Below are 17,107 nucleotides of genomic sequence, written 5' to 3' on the forward strand. Positions count from 1 at the left end.
GTATTTTCTGTCTAATATGGCACATGTTTCATCTACACAATTACATCACAAAACAAAAGATGGCCTTAGCATGGTATTGTACTACACCGTACTTATAACAATTAAATCTTGCTCAAAGTAGGATGCAGTACTTAATTTTTTACTATGTTAACGATGACATTGTCTTAATATACAATCTATAATAAACTCTAAGCACACCAAATAGGTATGATTTGTTTTTATAAATCCTTGATTACATATACTTATCTACCAATGACACTTTATATGTAGAGAGTGGTAAAAATATATAGATATGTATTCAGACTTCAGTTTTGTAAGGTTTAGAAATGCATCAATCTGTTGCTGCTGAGTATTATGCGTGGAATGCTGAGCATTACTACAAATGATCCAGTCAAGGAGGAAAGTTCTCAAATGGGGACTGGATAAGAGGCAGATGCTTTGAGACCCACCTTATGCTCAGGACCCAAATGGGTCTCAAAACCCCAAACTTAGTATTAAAAGATTAAAAACCACTTGTCTTTTATGCCAAAGAAAGGTGCTTGGCTCCCTGTGTCTATACCTTCTTTCTCTCTCTCTTTCTCTCTCTCTCATATGGTTTCTAGTCTCCATCATGAATCTCAGCAATGCCTGTGAAATACAATCTGATTGACAGGTAACATCACACCAGTTACAACGATGTCTATAGGACCCTATATCTTCTCGTTTAAAGAAAAAATGTTTGAACAGAATAAAGCAGTCCATATGAAAGGTGTAATATGGCTTTGTATAAAAAGGATGAATGTTACTTAGGTCTGATTTCTTTCTTTCTTTTTTCTCAGAGTGCTTTTCGTTCTTTTACAGTGCATTCAACTGGCATATTTTAATAGCCACTCTTTTTTTTCCCTTTCTTGTACTACATCCCTACCATTACTTACAAATGCAGAGAGAAGGAATAGACTCTATTTACAAACAGGTTGGCACTTAACAGAATATATTATTGATATTTGCTCCTTTTCATCTTCTTCCTTTCCACCCTGTTTTCCAGCCCAGGGCTCGCATGTTCCAGGCTGACTGGCAAAACCTGCTGCCTCATTACGTTATGCTACATTAACATGAAAAATAGGATTCCGGCTGGTACACATTCTCCTCCCAATGGTTTGCTTGTTGCCGAAAGGCAATACCTTCCACCCCAATTCATGTTCGATGCTCAGACATTGTTAGTCAAGAGAAAGCAAGGGCTGCATGTTTTCTTCTTCATTTTTATCCATGCGCTTTAACACTCCAGGGTCCACAACTGACTGAGACCTGTGGAAAAAAGTTTTTTTTTTAAAGAAAAGCCTGATATTAAGACAAATGAAAGCAGACTTCACTTATTTATTTATTTTTTAAAAGCTAGCCAGTATCCAGAAAATCGCTTGGGAAATATGGTGTGATACCTACAACCAGTGTATATTTAATATTTAAATATGTACACCTCTCCTCCATACACTATATCAGGGGTGGGGAACTTATGACCCTCCAAATGTTGTTGGAAATCGACATCCATCAGATCCTACCAGCATGGCCAATAATAATAAAATTGTCATTATTAAGTCACAGATGATGGCAGGTATAGTCCAACAACGCCTAAAGGGCTACAGTTTCTCCATACTTCCTCTAAAGAAAGCTGGTAAACTTTTCTCAGGACAGGTTCAAACTGTATTTTTTTGAGGTTTGTCACCCCAGAATGCTACCTTGAGATACAAATTGTGTCTACGCTAACAGATAAATCACTTTCAATCATTATTTTACACTAACAAAGAATACATTTTTTTGGTCATCCATGCGCCATTCTCTTGATGAAACTGATCCACTCACCCTAGAGAACAACACTGAATTCTTTATATCAGGGATCACCAAGGTGGTGCCCTCCAGATGTTGTGGACTACAATTCCCATCAGCCCCAGTTAGAATGGCCAATGGGCGAAGATGCTGGGGCTTGGAGTCCACCAACATTTGGAGAGTACCCTCAAGTTTACATGATCACTTACTCCATGCTAAAAACATACAGAAGTTAAGAGCTTCTGATCTTGCACAAATCAATGAACCTCTTTTAATTCACTTCAACATCCAATTTACTCATTTTGGATACAGAAATAAGTCAGGTGTTGAAATAATGTGAGAAACATTAGTTATACAAATGGAATTGAATTCATTGGTGGGTTCAAGCAAAGCCCCTCCAGCAGGTCAGTGGGCTCCTGTGTGGTCTGGGGCTGCACCAGGAGGGGACATCACCCAAAACTGGGCAAAAGTATCATGTTCCAGGTGGGGCAAAAGCATCTCTACCAAATAGGCAGCAGTCTGCCCTCCAGCAGAGAAGAGCCAGTGTTCCGAGTAAGCAGTTCCGAGCACATTTGAGCTAAATTCCCTTCCAGTCTTTTGTGTTTCAAAAGGCCTTATTCCTGAACACAGTGCACTGATGTCTAGAGGGCATGTGTCCTGAGCGAGTGCAGAGACATCAACTTAATTCATAGGAAGGGAGCTACCTAGTAGAAGTGAAACTGCTATGGATCAAAGAGGACAAACCGCCCTGAGATTTTGTGATGAAGGACGGTACAAAAAATCCAATAAATAATAAAAATAAAAATAAAATACTGACTATAGAAATATCAGATTAAAAAAACACACATATCTGAATCCAATGAATCTTATGAAAAAATAGGTTTACTAGCTATTACTGAAGTCAAGCAAGGATTTGTGCTAGCAGTAAGGTAAAAATGTCCTGTTACTGAGGAAAGGGGATTAGATTTCATACAAAGTCTTGCCAGCTGCAGTCTGCTGGCAGTGGAATATTTCCAACACACCATCTGGCTAATAATGCTCTGAAACTGGCATCACATGCTACCTAGAGGCCCTACTTGGCCTTTTCAAGAGGAGCATTAGCAGGCACCCAAAACAGTATTTACCCCAAAGCCATGGAGCAGAATGATACTTGGCTGAAGCAATACATGCGCCAGCTTCTTGAGATTAACTTGACCACTAGCCGAGGTGCAACAGAAAAGCTTAATCTACTTGACTAATAAAACAAATTGTTTGTAGATCTCTGGTGGATGGCTTGGAAATGCCCAAGGAAGATATTAAAAACATGAGTGGGTGGATGAGCTCAGGCTGTGGCTTAGGAAGAAAGGATTCAAACAGATACTTTGGGATAGTGACACATGGCACCCCTTGCACTTGAACTTAAATGGACTGGCAACTAGCCTGCACTAATATTTCTGACAACACAAAGGGAAACATGTCACCCTATTATCACTGAGCAAGGACAGTTTCCTTCAGCAAAGCTGGTCAACTAGCAGAGAACAAAGCTTCAGAGTTCATGCAGCTACATTCCATTAACAATTTTTTTTCATCCGAAAGAAACTGCAGTCACTGGAAAAGCAATGCTGTTTTTTCTCTAAAGTCCTCCCTTCAAATGTAATTTAATATTTGTTACTGATGTTGTAGAATTGGATGGCTTCAGATCTCAGCATAATAATGTAGTCACATATGTGGTTCCTAACAATACTGTCTAACCTGTTACTGAGAGGTTATTTCTCTGGTACCTAGATTTCTGAGCTCTGTAGCACACAGCGTGGCTTGCACAGGTATATGAGCAATGTCTGACAAGTTGGGCATATCTCGTTGGGCTTGCTTTGCTGGAATCGTGTTTCAATTCCATAGCTTTTGTTCTTCCAGCATAATGCCTGAAGGGGGAATTCACTTGGCTCCCCCATGATAATTTCTGATATCTGTGTCCCAATGGGTTGTCCTCCACATCTGGAATCACACAACACTCCACAGGGCTGGTATGAAAGTGCCATGACTTGCAATAACTTCACACCATCCCACCTGCTCCCTTAGATCAGAAGGAGAGGCTGTCCTCTGTGTCCTGCTAAGTGTGGAAGCACAGCTGCGTGGGACAAAAGAAAGAAATTCCATAGTGGTGAGCAGCTGGAGCATGAAATGTGGATGGAGAGAATTCTGACTGGCTGTCAGACTACCAGGTAGTACGAGCAAGGGGGGGGGGGAGGGAACTAATTCCATCCACCCACCCAGTTCACTGGCAGCTCTAGCAGCCTGGACACTGATGAGCTGTGGCTACTGGGAAGAGAGAAGAGGTGTGTCCACTGCCAATTACTGGACAGCCCACCTATAGATCTGTAATAGGATATCACTGCTTTTGTCTGTTGCTGGGATTGAGATTGCTTGTGAGGAGGCTTATCCCAATCTCTTGCTGAGAGCTTGACTTTGGGGAACAGTAGAGGGGCTGCTGCCCACAAACACCCCCCTTTGTGATCAGTGTGTAGGAGACAAGGCGTTTGCTGCAGTATGGTTCTGTTTGTAGGTATTTTTATAGAATCAATGGCCTCTTGTTTGCTGGGATTTGTATTTCAATCAGTAGAGTAAATGATTATTGAGGCAGTATGTGCAGAGGGGTGAGGGTGAATGTTTAGCCTGTGTTTTAGCTGCTGTTTTATAATTGTTTTATAATTACCTATGATCATGTGATTGTTGATTTGTTAATGGTGGGGTCCGCTCTAAATTGCCCAGACATTGTAATTGTAGCCTACAGCTGTGGCTGTTCTTTATTGTTGGTAAGCCACGTTGGGACTCCTTTGAATCGAAGGTGGCATAGAAATACATAGTCAATCAAATCAATGAAGTGCATTTGGTCCCTGTCCATCACTACTTTCTGTTCTGGCAGGCTTTTATTATATGAGGCAGACAATATTTTTACGATCTTTTTAAACTGCTGACCCTCTCTCTTTGTATTTTACATCATTAATGAAAATGTAATGTTCTATGTTGCAAGCTGCCTTGAGTGGAGTTTTCTTTTTCCACTTCAAAATTCATTAATACAAAACAACGAATGTTACTGCATCAATATGCATTACAGTTTAATGGAATGGCTAAATTACATAGGGGAAGCACCACAGCTCATGCTTTGCATGCCAAAAATCTCAGATAAAATTCCTGATATCTCCAAGTAGATAAAGAATACAGCTTGAAAACCTGCTGCCAGACAGTGTCAACAGTGATGAGCTAAACGGACCAACGCTATGACTGAGTCATGGCAGCTTCCTATGTTCCTAGGAAATCATATGCTACTGTCCTGGCCCTCAGCAGAAGTCATTCAGTTTAGAAAATCAACTACATGAGAGATAGCTACTGACATGCCCTTGAGAACTTTGTGGACTCCGACTCCCATCAGCCCTATCCAAGCATCGTCAATGGTCAGGAATTGTAGTCCACCCAAAAATCTGGAGGGTGTCATTTTGTCTACACCCTTCTTTTCTGCTTCAACAGGCCTGACTAACTTACCGCTTCATGGATTTGGGAGACAGGTCCTTTTCGACTTCTTTTGCAGAAGTGTTGTACGAGTCCACACTGTATTCGCTGTCGTCGTCGTATTCGTGATCAAGCAGCGTTCTTGCCCACGTGCCCATATCGTAAGGCGGCAGCATCCCACCAAATTCAGAAGGCAGAATCTCAGGGTGGATTAGCTGGTGCAGGCTGTTGAGGTTATTTCCATGGAGAAATATCTGTTAAAAGGGTGAATCAAAGACATTACAAGTAGCACCTTCAGCGGATATCAGTCCTTCCTGACACAAGGCAGATCCATGCAGGGTTTTCAAAAAGCAGCTATGTTGGGGGTGTCTGATGTTCAACGAGGAAAAGTAAAAAAAAAAATCCCACTAGTGCACGCATATCATTCTATGGATTCTAGCTAATAAATGTATGTGTGCAATGTGTATGTATATGTTCTGCTAAACTCTAAGGAATGTTGCATTTTAGGACCACTTAAAGGTTTCTAATTGATCAGAAATCATGCGTACTGGATTGTACCCAGTGTGATTAGAAGTTCACATACCTCTTCCCCAATGTAGCCTCTTGTGCCCACTGAAAAGCTTCTCCAAGGGCAGGCATTCTCAAGTATGGCCTGAGGTGTGGGGCAGGAGGGTACAAAAGGGAAGGAGGATTGCCAAAATTAGGTTGAAGTAGCTAGTGCAAGCTAATGGTTGCAAAAATACTTCTTGGTACAAGTGGACTTCCATTCACACAGCACTGGATACAAACCCGCTGGGCAGAATTTTAAAATTTGGACCACTTCCAGTGCATCTCATGCCGGAATAAGTTTCATGCAGCTGACACTTTTTGGCAGAAGCTGAAGGGAGAATGCAAATATATCCGGCAAGATGGCTTTTCAGTGTGTGTGTGTGTGTGTATGTGTGTTTATATTAAAAGAATAGGCAATCATAGGTACATAAGTGCCCCCAAATATTCCCAAGCATATTTTCCAGACTAAAAAATTTAAAAAATCTGAGATATGACCGAGAAACACTACAGTGTTTTTGGAGAGAAAAACCCAGAATGAGTTGGATAACACAGCATCTCTGCTTCTCAGAAATCTATGATAAACCACAGCACCCCGCCAGGGTCTTTTTAAATATCCTACTGAGTGGGATCTGTGATCTGTGTCATGGAATTTATTTCTTCTTCCTTCATCAAATTCCACTTGCTCTGACTACAGCAGGACACCGCATTTTGCTTCTAGATAGTAGAAGCTTCTAGATAGTAGAAGATGGCAGCTTCTAGTAGCTGCCATCTAGCTAGCCTTAGCATGTACCCTCAAGGGCTCCAGCATGTACAGTGGAACTTTCTTTTCTTTCCCTTCAAAGAATAGTGCTACTTAGCATGTCATTTCAAGCTGCTTTTGAATTTCCTATGGATTTCAAAGGCAGCATATGAATGTGGTGCAAGAGTTGTTCTTGGGAAAAGGATAAAAAAAGCCCTAACACATACAGTATGAGTGGGTTTTCCTGCTGGTGTACTTTCCTGGAGTTTGATTAGTGTCCACATCAAACAAATTGGTACACTGGACTGATGAAAATGGGCAATGAAAACACAGAGTGCTGCAGTAATCAATGCCCCAGAGTCCAACCACCATTTCTCTTTTAAGCCAGCAGGTCAGATTTCCATTTATGACTCTTGTGAAAATGTACATCACCATATGTTAAAACACAGGTGTTGTATTTTTGTCTAATGTTAAGTTAACATGAGCCATTCATGACTTTATAACTTTGACTAGTCAACATAGTATTTTGTACCAGCTGATACTTCTGAATATCATCTGCAGAGATGATATTCAGACATACCAGCTGGTACAAAATACTATAGTCCAGTTATTGATGGGGTGCTTCCTGGGAGTATTTTACTCCAATGCTTCACATGTTGGCTATTTATAGCATTATGCATCTCAATAAAAGTAATAGGTTAGGAACCTGCACCCAACATAACCAAGATTTGTGAAAATGTACATCCCCATAAATTAAAACACAGGCAATTTGATTATGTCCCATTTCATGACAGCTTCTTTATTAACTGACACACAGCATTTTTAAACTATGCTTATCGCATTAGGTTCAGAACATTTTAAAGCACTGAAAAACTTATAAAATCGGGGCTAGCTTTGATTGATCAAGGAACAGTGTTTGAAGGCGAATTTATTTAGTCTCTGTTATCATTTGGATGCTAAAGTCTATTAGTATCAATGTTTTATCTCTTACATAAAATATATTTACAATTGCTCTTACTCTTTAAAAAATATGATTAGTGTATTACAATTTTGCAAAGCTTCCTAATATCTTGGAAGTTAAAACTCTTAATAGAACAACAGAAGCCATTTCCCATTGGCACACTGCATGATGAAACAAACATAGTTTTAGAATGAGTGAATGTGTTTCATAAAGAATTTATTTCAATACTAGGGGCACTGCCTCTGCTGCTTGTGTTGCTTGCCAATCAAAGTGATCAATCTAGAAACAAAGAACAATTTTGCAAAACCATGCAAACAAACAAGAGAAAAATACCCTTTTCCTTGTCTTTTCCTTCAAAAATGGCCGTATAACTGTATAGAGGGCATGGATGTACCATGGTTGATTTACAAAATGAATTCCTCCAAAGCGAGCTGGAAAACTGTCCTAGGATATAATATATATAAAAGATGGTTAGTGGACTTGTTTTAATCATCACAGTTGCAATTTGCTTCTTTCTCATCGCAAAGCGTACCCTCACACAACCTTGTACAGTAGGTTTGGCTGAGATTTCGGCTAGTGCAATCATGCGTGAATGCGAATCTGAATCCAGACCTTCTCACTCCAAATCCAATATTCAATTGGCAATTATCACACCTAAGTCATTTCATGCATGGCATTTGAATTCTCTATCCTAAAATGTAGCCACGTTATTTTAAACATAAAAGTCAAAGAACAAAAGTAAGCTAATATTTAAAGAATGGAATTCCAATTTTTCATTTCAGGATAGCAATAACCAAGATGCCCAATTTCCTGTCAGTAACTCTCTCTCAATCTTTCAGATAAAGAGATGGCAATTTTGCCTGCTAGGTAGCAGTTGAAATATGTTCATTCTAGATACAAGATTTGCCATCTAAAGTTGTTTTCCCCATCCAAGTACCCAAATTCACTTTCGTTTATCTTTTATGAATGAACACTATTCTTGTTTTATATATGTTGTTAGCTGCCTTGTGAGTCTTTGATTGGGGAGGGGGAACCTATAAATGTTTCAATAAATTAACACAGTAGTTTGTCCCATTCCTCAGTCTAACAATTGTATATTTGCTTTCCTATGTTATAGATTATTAAAAGAGATGAGGGATTTACAGGTAAATACTTACTCAGTACTCACAATACATCATAAAGCTGAAACTACATTATGTATTCTTTAAATGTGACTGTAGAATATTTATGAACCTCTTTCTATGCTGCATACTCAGAGAGATTTTTCTATAAGAAATGTAGGGAGAAAGCTTCTCTACTGAACTGCTTTCTAAATTGGTTTTGGCTGTTTCTCTACAGGCGGCTATTAAAGAAACATGAAAGAATGGAAAATGTAACAGTGCAAACCAATTTTACAAGCAATACTTGACTCTGCAGCATTACTTGGCGGCTCACAGAATCTGTGTACAGAGGGGAGGTTTCTAATGATTTTGTTAAAACCCTGGCATGTTGGGTTTTCATATTAAAATGCAAGTTCCAAGGCCTCATTGTTGCAAAAGAAAAAAGGAAATCTTGAAAACGTAACTTAGGTGAACCTTCCTATCTACGTTCCAGTCCATCTATCCCTCTCACTTTTTTTCTCTCATGCCATGTATACACCTCTCCCTGTGCGCACAATTATCCACCCTCTCTGTAGAATCATAGCCTCTGTCTGCAACATCTTTCCAAGTTATCACTTAAAGCACATCCTTCTCATAACATATTGTAGTTTTTGTATTAATTTTAAGCAGCAAGAGAAATGCTGTGATTTCCTAAGTTTCAGCAGAGCTTTGATGATCAAGAATATTCTTTCTGGCAGGTTCCAAGTAATAAATTCGGTTATTTAAAGATTTGAGCTTCAGTACAGACACACACACCCCGACACATGTTTGACTTACGTGCAACAGCAAATACATGCAAAGCCAGGAAATAAGTAAATAAATAGGTTTAAACTGCAAAAAAAGCATGGAAATGGCAAAAACCGCCTGAAAAGAGCAAGAAAACAGCTAGCAATCCCAGGAACCTTTGCAACTGCAATCCCACTTTGGGGTACTGAGTCTACTCCCTTTGTCGTTATTTTCACATCATCCTCCAGTGATGAGGAAGGCTGAGAGACATCTTTGCCACCATTCATGCCAGTCTGGTAAGTGCTGCTGGTTTTTAAAGGGGTTTTCAATAGTTTTCAGAAGATTAGAGGGTTTTACAGGCTTTTCAGATAGTGTTCGCACTATACACAATTCTGCATGGTACCTGGGAATGTAACCCCCACATACGTGGGGAGACACGCCTATATACTGCCCCTCAACCCAATGTGCATTTCCATACATTACCCAGCTCCTGGGATATGCTCTTAAACTTTATTTATTTATGTCACATTCTCCTAGCAAGACTGCAATCCTAAACTAATCAGCTAGGAGGAAGCTGCATTAAACTCAGTGGGTCTTACATCCAAGTGAAGATGTTTAAGCTACCACTATAATAACCACATCAGTGTGTGTAAAAAAAGTCTGATTTATTTTCACAACAACACAGTGAGGTAGACCAGACTAAGAGATAGTGTTGTTCCTGGCAAAGTGGGATTATTTTAAAAGCAAGATTTGTTGACCGTTTAATAAAAAAAGAATACCTTGTGTACCTTAAGTAAAACACTGATAAAATCAACAGACTTCAAAAACAAGTAGACATAAAATTATCTAAATATAAATAAAATTAACAGAGTTTTAAACAAATATACATAAAGATCTATCATACACAAATACGCTAAAAACATGTGTACATAGATATCAAATACAGTATACATGAATATCTATTATATACAAATATACACTAAAAGATCTATTCCTTGCAGGTGCAGAAAAAACATTATATTGTGTGTGTAAAAGATCGGAACCTTATTTACCGTATCTGCAGGCAATATTCTAGTTGTATTTCACTAGCTCTTAGGGAAATTATACCAGTCATTGTGCAAAGGAACAATGGATTTTTAAATGTCAATTTAATGTAATTGCTGAATATCCATGTATAGTAGCAAGAGCTGATTAGGGAACAACACATATAGCACTTGGAATTTTTAATGCTACGATATATTTGTACTACAATCAGGTTAACTTTTTGGTTGCTGACCGACTGTCAAGATTTATGAAGAGGCTGGATCATATTCATTCAAACTTAACAGCCAAGTCTCTTATGTCCCCTTTGTCACCTTCCTGCTTTCCAGTCAAGCCTGCACCATGATTATTCTCAGATGAACAATTCAAGCAAAGATGTTTTTCCAACTCGCTCAGAAATCATCCCACTGACTTTTTCCTAAACTTCCTGCTAAGAGATTCACTGTTTCCCTTTTCAGCTCAACATCTTTTGATGATGATTTCATGATTTCATTATATACTGCCCATCCTCATATATAAACCCTTCACCCACTTTCTAAATGTGAAGCAGACACACTTAAATGTGAAATTTTCCTTGATTCCTAGGAATGCCTTGCTTTTTTATTTTCAGCAGAACTTTAAAATGTGACTTTTATTATCTTCTTGAATCATCCACCTCTCTCTCTCTCTCCGCCTCCCTACAGAACACCTGAGTTGCAGAATGCATGGTCAGCAAAACAGGAAAAGCTACCTGGTGAGAGTATAAAACAGCAGAATCAGCCGTTTGATGCAGTAAGGGTCATCAGTCTACAAGTGCTAATCTTCACATGTGGTTTTTCTTTTCTTTTCTCCTGAAAGCAATGTGGTACTTTGGATAAAACCCGAAGTACCTGTGTCTTTTGTTCCTATGGCAGCTTAATGGCTAGTTTATTGGATTTTCTGTTTTCTATCGATACTAAAAGCTGTGGATACAAAATCTTCAGCCACACTGCTGCTGATGACAGTGTAGACTCCAGCAGTGCTCCCAGTTTGTTTTCAACTCAGAGAAGGCTTGAGGAATCCACAATGATGACTCATGAAACTGACCAGCAGATCATTTCTCTGGAGTTACGTTCCTGTGTGCATTGCAGTTCCAAATCAGAAACTCTCATTCAGCTTCGTGAACTTTTAAATACGGGTCCACTAAATCCCCAAGCTAAAATGCCGTACAGTTCGTCACTGCATATTCCCAGGATGAGAGCACACTTCTACCCCTGTTATTTTACAATATAAAGTTGATCTAGGGTTGACATGACCCTAGAATGACATAACATGCAGCTGATGCCTTCAGATTGCGGGAGGGGGGGACATATCAATGAAAGAAATGGAAAAATCCAGAATCTAGGAGTTTAGTTGGAGCTGTCAGATCTGTTCCTGTTCTACAATCCCCTCAGGTGTACAGCTGTTGCTGCACATTTCATTAGCTATGGATCACACATTTCATTACTGATGAATGAGTTTTATAAGTTGGAAAGCTGATTCGTGTGTTTCGTGATATTGATAGATCTGCAAGAAAAAGACTGCTAATTTTTTTAACCTCACTTTTGTTCAAAAGGAAGTCCTCTGAATAAACTGACTAGATTTATCCACACCTCCTGAGGTTTCTGTGGGTATGCCTTTTCATGTGTCTCCTTTTATAAGAAAAATCTCCTCAGCTCAAGGTTCACCAACCTGATGCCCTCTGCATGGTTGGCAAAGGCTGGTAGCCTGAGGACCCAACGAAAGGAATGCCCCCCAAGCCCTGATAATTGAAGGGCTAAGCTTTCTGGGAATCATTTTAAAGTAAATACAATAGATGACAAAAACGGTTCTGCTTAGAGGCAAGAGCAACATGAAGGAAGTGGCAAGAAACCATAAAAGAGCTGGCTACCCTTGGGAAAGCCCTTCAGAGTGAGCTAAGAGAACCCCTACAGAAGGAATCTACAAAAATCATTGTCCGCTGTGATACTCGCCAAGGAGGCAATTATGAATGGGCATAAAGGCCAGGATGACACTTGGCAGGAAGTAAGAGCAGCAAGAAGGAACCTCACTTGTTTACAGAGAAATAAATAGGAAGCACAAGTCTCTGCAGATTTTGCTCTCAGCAGTGAAAGCAGTATTGCCTGTGCAAGGAGGGGAACACCCAAAAGACTCCAGGACAGAGTATGTAAGATAATATTGCAGGGGTTTGTGGGGTAGTACCTCTGGTGGGGTACATGCCATGCTCCTTCTGGGGTAGTTTGTCTGCCTTGGTCTCCACTCAGCTCTCATCTGTGGCCCCTAGAAGCTGTCAGCATGCAACAGTGGCTACACCCTGGGAAATGGCTTTGACTGGCCAGCTAGACCAGGGTAGCTGATGGGTCTCAAACCGTGGATAAGTTAAGAACTTCCCCTGCATGCAAAGACAGGCTCCAGTAGATTGAGCGGACAACACCAATAACTGCAAGGACTGAAGGTCCCCACCTTCCCACTGGTCTCTAAGATCCCTCCCCCAGGTGCTTCCCCAACAACCTGAGGCTCCTTTGTCTTGTCTCTCTTGCTCCAAGCTCTTTATTCCTCTCCATGTTCTGGAACACTGGAAGGGAAGGGAGATGGACACAGCAGGAGACAAATACTCCCTAGCTTCTTCAGTCCTGTCCCCACTCTTCTCCAGCCTCCACTTCTGCCTCTGATTCTGGACTGCACTCCATCTCCGCCTTTTCCTGCTCAGTAAACCCTGTTACCTCTTCAGGTTTCCGACACCTCCTCCTCCCAGTCTGCCCCCTCTCCTCTCTCTGATCACTCTTGTCCCACCACCAATCCCCTGGCTCTGAGCCTTCTTCCCCTGGGAGTTCCCTTGGAGGTTTCCCAGCTGGTACCTCCCACCACTCCTTTGCATCCAGCCTGCCCATGACATCAAATGAGTAGGCTCAGGGGCAGGGAGGACTGGGGAGTCTATTATTGGGAGTGGGGAGCCATCAGAGTCCAGGACAAAGAGCAGAGTTAGCAGAGAAGCAACTTCTGTATTAGGAGAGCAAGCCAACCAGACCATCACAGAAAGCATGATGTCAGTTGGAAGAAGTGCGCAGATAAATGAGATGTTGGAGATGACAGCTGAAGCTCTTCAGGATCTGCAAGGGCAACAATCTTCGACTGACCTGCTAGAAGACAAAAGCTAGGGGCATTCCATCCATTTCAAGATGGAAGAACATTTGTGCTTTCTTTATGAAGTTCCTTATTGTTTTCTAAGAGTTTTTCTCTTGGTTCTGAAGTAAGAGAAGTTAATACCCCAAAGACGTCAGACGATGCAAGAAATGGTAAGAGGTGGCAGAAGTCATGGAAATGCTATGAATTTGGTGAGATAAGGGAAGACCCTTTGAAGTCAGTGGGCATGATTAATGTAAGTGTATTCATTTCAGTGGGTCTATGTGAGTATGACTTAGTTGGATACAACCCAGATAATGAATTACAGCAAAACTGCAGATGCTGAGGAGAAGGAGAACAGAGCAAATACTTCAGGCCACAAAATAAATTGGAAGCATCAGATAAGAATCTAGGAGCAGCAGTTTAAAGCAGTATCATTAATGGGAAAGGCAAACAAAAAATGCAACATCTAGTCCTAATCTCTACGCCACCCTACATAAAAATTGTGACATGATCACCAGGCAGTTAAAGGGGTGGCTCTGGATAGGAGATGCACATCATTTCAGTGGGGCACAGATGAACATCCGAATGTGAATGGAGCTGGTATGTATTTTGCTAAACATGCAGGGCTGAGGCACAGTATATAAATAGATATATGGTGCCTTCCAGTTGCTACTGCACACCCGACACACCCTGTGTGCATGCCTATGCTAGGCATCACCCTCTGTTCTTACAGTGGTTTTCAGGGATGTTGCTTTTTGAAAAATTCATTCTGCTTTTATGAAACTATAAGCTGCCTTGAATGTCATGTCTGACAGGAAGATGGCACAGAATGCCTTAAAATAAATAACATTACCGGAGCTAGATCAATGCCCAAGTGTGCAACAAAAAGATTTGCACCAGAGTGCTCCTTAAAGGGATCTGCGAGCTCAAGCTCCTCTTAAATAAATGGCATCTGCGGCATCAGCATTCCCAGAGGATGAGGCTTTAATCCCAGAATGAGAATTGCCATCTTTTCACTGAACAGTCAAGAGCCGCCCTTGGAGAAAAGAGGCATATTCTCACCAGCTGCAGGCAGCCTCCGTCAGTGAGGCCATATGACAAGCAGAGGCACAATCAAAACTGCTCTTGCTTGATGCAAATTGACTCTGCTTATGCCGATCTGCCATTGACAGAGGATGCAGGTGCTGAGACAGCCTAGAGATCATGTCACAAAAAAAGTCATTTTCACACCTCCGTACAGATACACAGACAAAAGGAGCCAGCAATCAAACACTTGAGTGAGTCAATAACAGGTGCAAGGTCACATGGTTGGCGGCAGCAGGGTGTATTCAGAGCAAATGCCAGACAAAGTGCTGAATCTAAGGCAATGTTGGCTGAAACTGTCTTCTTATATAAAGGGGGATTTAAAGCAGTGATATTTTTTTTTTGGCCCCAAACTATCAAGACTTGAGTAAATTGACATGTTTTATTTGGTGTTTATTAGTCATTTGATATAAATTTAAGGTGACAGAATAAGGACTGTATAAAGTTAATATTTCCCTTCTGCACCGAAGGCACAGATAATCTGAAGTTGTAAGAAAACCTGCTGTGCACTTTTTTCCTTTCTTTTTATAAGGCAACTAGGAATGGTTGCATTTGCTTAATGGAATGAACAATGGGTCAAGAACTGTAAATTCAGCAGTGACTTATCACCATTAATAAATTGAAGTGAAATGCTGGCTATGCCCCAGAAATGCGTACTTTTTTTTTGAAATCTTCAGAAAGGTCAAGTTGATTGAAACCTACCATATTCCATGGCATATGCACAAAAGATGTGATAAGCTAGCATTATTTCCAGCCACGTTTATTTTCACCTTTTCCCCTCTATGTGACATGCTATCACCTTGCTCAACAAGGCTGAATTATAGGGAGCTAGTGAATGTACTGTCCTGGGATGATTCATTCTCTTCCAGCTACATGAGTCTATAATCTTAATGATATTAGCATCCTTAGCCTAACCATTAGATGGGCAAAAACTGAGAGGGAAATTCCATGAATTAATCTGAGCCCCAACAAGGAGAAAGGAAGGAAATTTACTCAGAATTTCTTGCCCTCATTCAAATTCCAGCAGAAATAGATATAAGGGCCTAGGTTTGGGGAAGTGTTGGAGAAACTGCTTACTAGAATTCACAAGTATTCTGCTCATTTTCAGCAGTCACTTATTGACTCCAAGCCATGCTTGCTCTGTCCAGAGCCCTGTGGGTGCTGAAATGCACCAATCACATAACTAAGACAGACTGATATCTAAAGGCTGCTGGATGGTAACTGCATGCCCAGAAGACACAAATGGGCTATGTCCATTAGCCTAGTGATCCTGCAACAACTTTCCTGGCACACTGAACTCCCTGAAGCATTCAGAGTGGCCTGTTCTAACTGCTGACAGCAATTTGAACATTCAGATTTTGTCTGAAGATCGTATCTGCAGCTGCACGCCTGAATTTAAAATGCACAGAATGCTGTCCCAGCAGTATTACATTTATGAGTTTATGGGCTTTAAATCAGTAAACATTCAGAAAGTTGCACACTATTGATTAGACAGGTTTTAATGGTTGTTCTGGAGCTGTTATCACCTGCTGTTTAAATACATAATTACAGAGATTAGTAGCTGTTCCAATCTACTGTCTAAATGCCTGATAAATAATAAATATTAACAAATGCACACCATATAGCTCTTCTCACATTCAAAAGAAATCACCCTCTATTGTGGAAATATATACTGAAACTTGTTTGGAAGGAAAGGTGGAAAACCACCAAGGGTTGTGTGTTTGCATCTATGCAATCAAACAGCATCACTTTATTCCAGCAGTAACTCCAACAATGTTGTGTTTCACCTCATTACTGTCTATATTGCTAGCCAGCTCCCTACTGATTTGGCTGTGTGGAAAGTCCAGAGTAAGGTACTTTAATGCTGGACTAATTTACTGCTGTTGGAAAGTGCAAGTATGAATTCACCCTGAACTATTCCAGATGCTGAACATTCACTTAATTATGTTTAGTTTCTTCAAGTTCATTCACACAACATGAGCGTCATGCACTGTTCATTATCATAGGATTCCTTGGCTTTGGAAACGTCATTCACAAATCAGACCATCACAGGGAAAGCTAATCACATTAATATATTGCCCATTAGTGAGGGCAAGTTTTTAAAGGGACAAATCTATTGCTTGGAGACACCCAAAGAGTAGTTGCGGAAAGCCCAGTGGTCAATCAATAAACAAAATTTTCAGGTTTTCTCAGTTGTTGTCATTTCAATTTGTTAAGTTTGATGAAAGTCACGAAGTAACTGACATGAAAGAACCTCAGGCTAATGCTACAAGCCAACTCACACAGATCTAATGGTGATCATCTTGAACCCTGTTCAGGGCTTGAATAGGTTGGTTGGATGAATTGAATGAGCATGGTGGACAGGTGCAAGGGAGCAGCATCAAATCATGACTTCCTAATGTGTGTTCTTTAATATTTAGAGATGCACACCTGCCCTGCACACTATGTATCTTGGACAAG

General features: G+C 40.5%; 1 protein-coding gene across 1 annotated transcript in view; it reads right to left on the bottom strand.

Moving 5' to 3' along the window:
* Window positions 1–560: 560 nt before the first annotated feature.
* Window positions 561–17,107, bottom strand: part of CLVS2 (clavesin 2) — a 34,647-nt gene continuing 18,100 nt past the window's right edge. Inside the window, exons 3-5 of the mRNA XM_083435110.1 lie at window positions 7,869–7,979; window positions 5,320–5,540; window positions 561–1,284 (exon numbers count right to left, since the gene is read on the bottom strand). Of these exons, the coding sequence (XP_083291236.1) occupies window positions 1,197–1,284; window positions 5,320–5,540; window positions 7,869–7,979 (420 nt within the window). The 3' untranslated portion in view covers window positions 561–1,196. The remainder of the gene's footprint in view (window positions 1,285–5,319; window positions 5,541–7,868; window positions 7,980–17,107) is intronic.

Source organism: Podarcis tiliguerta (genome assembly GCF_965153285.1).
Source record: "Podarcis tiliguerta genome assembly, chromosome: 3".
Lineage (NCBI taxonomy): Eukaryota > Metazoa > Chordata > Lepidosauria > Squamata > Lacertidae > Podarcis > Podarcis tiliguerta.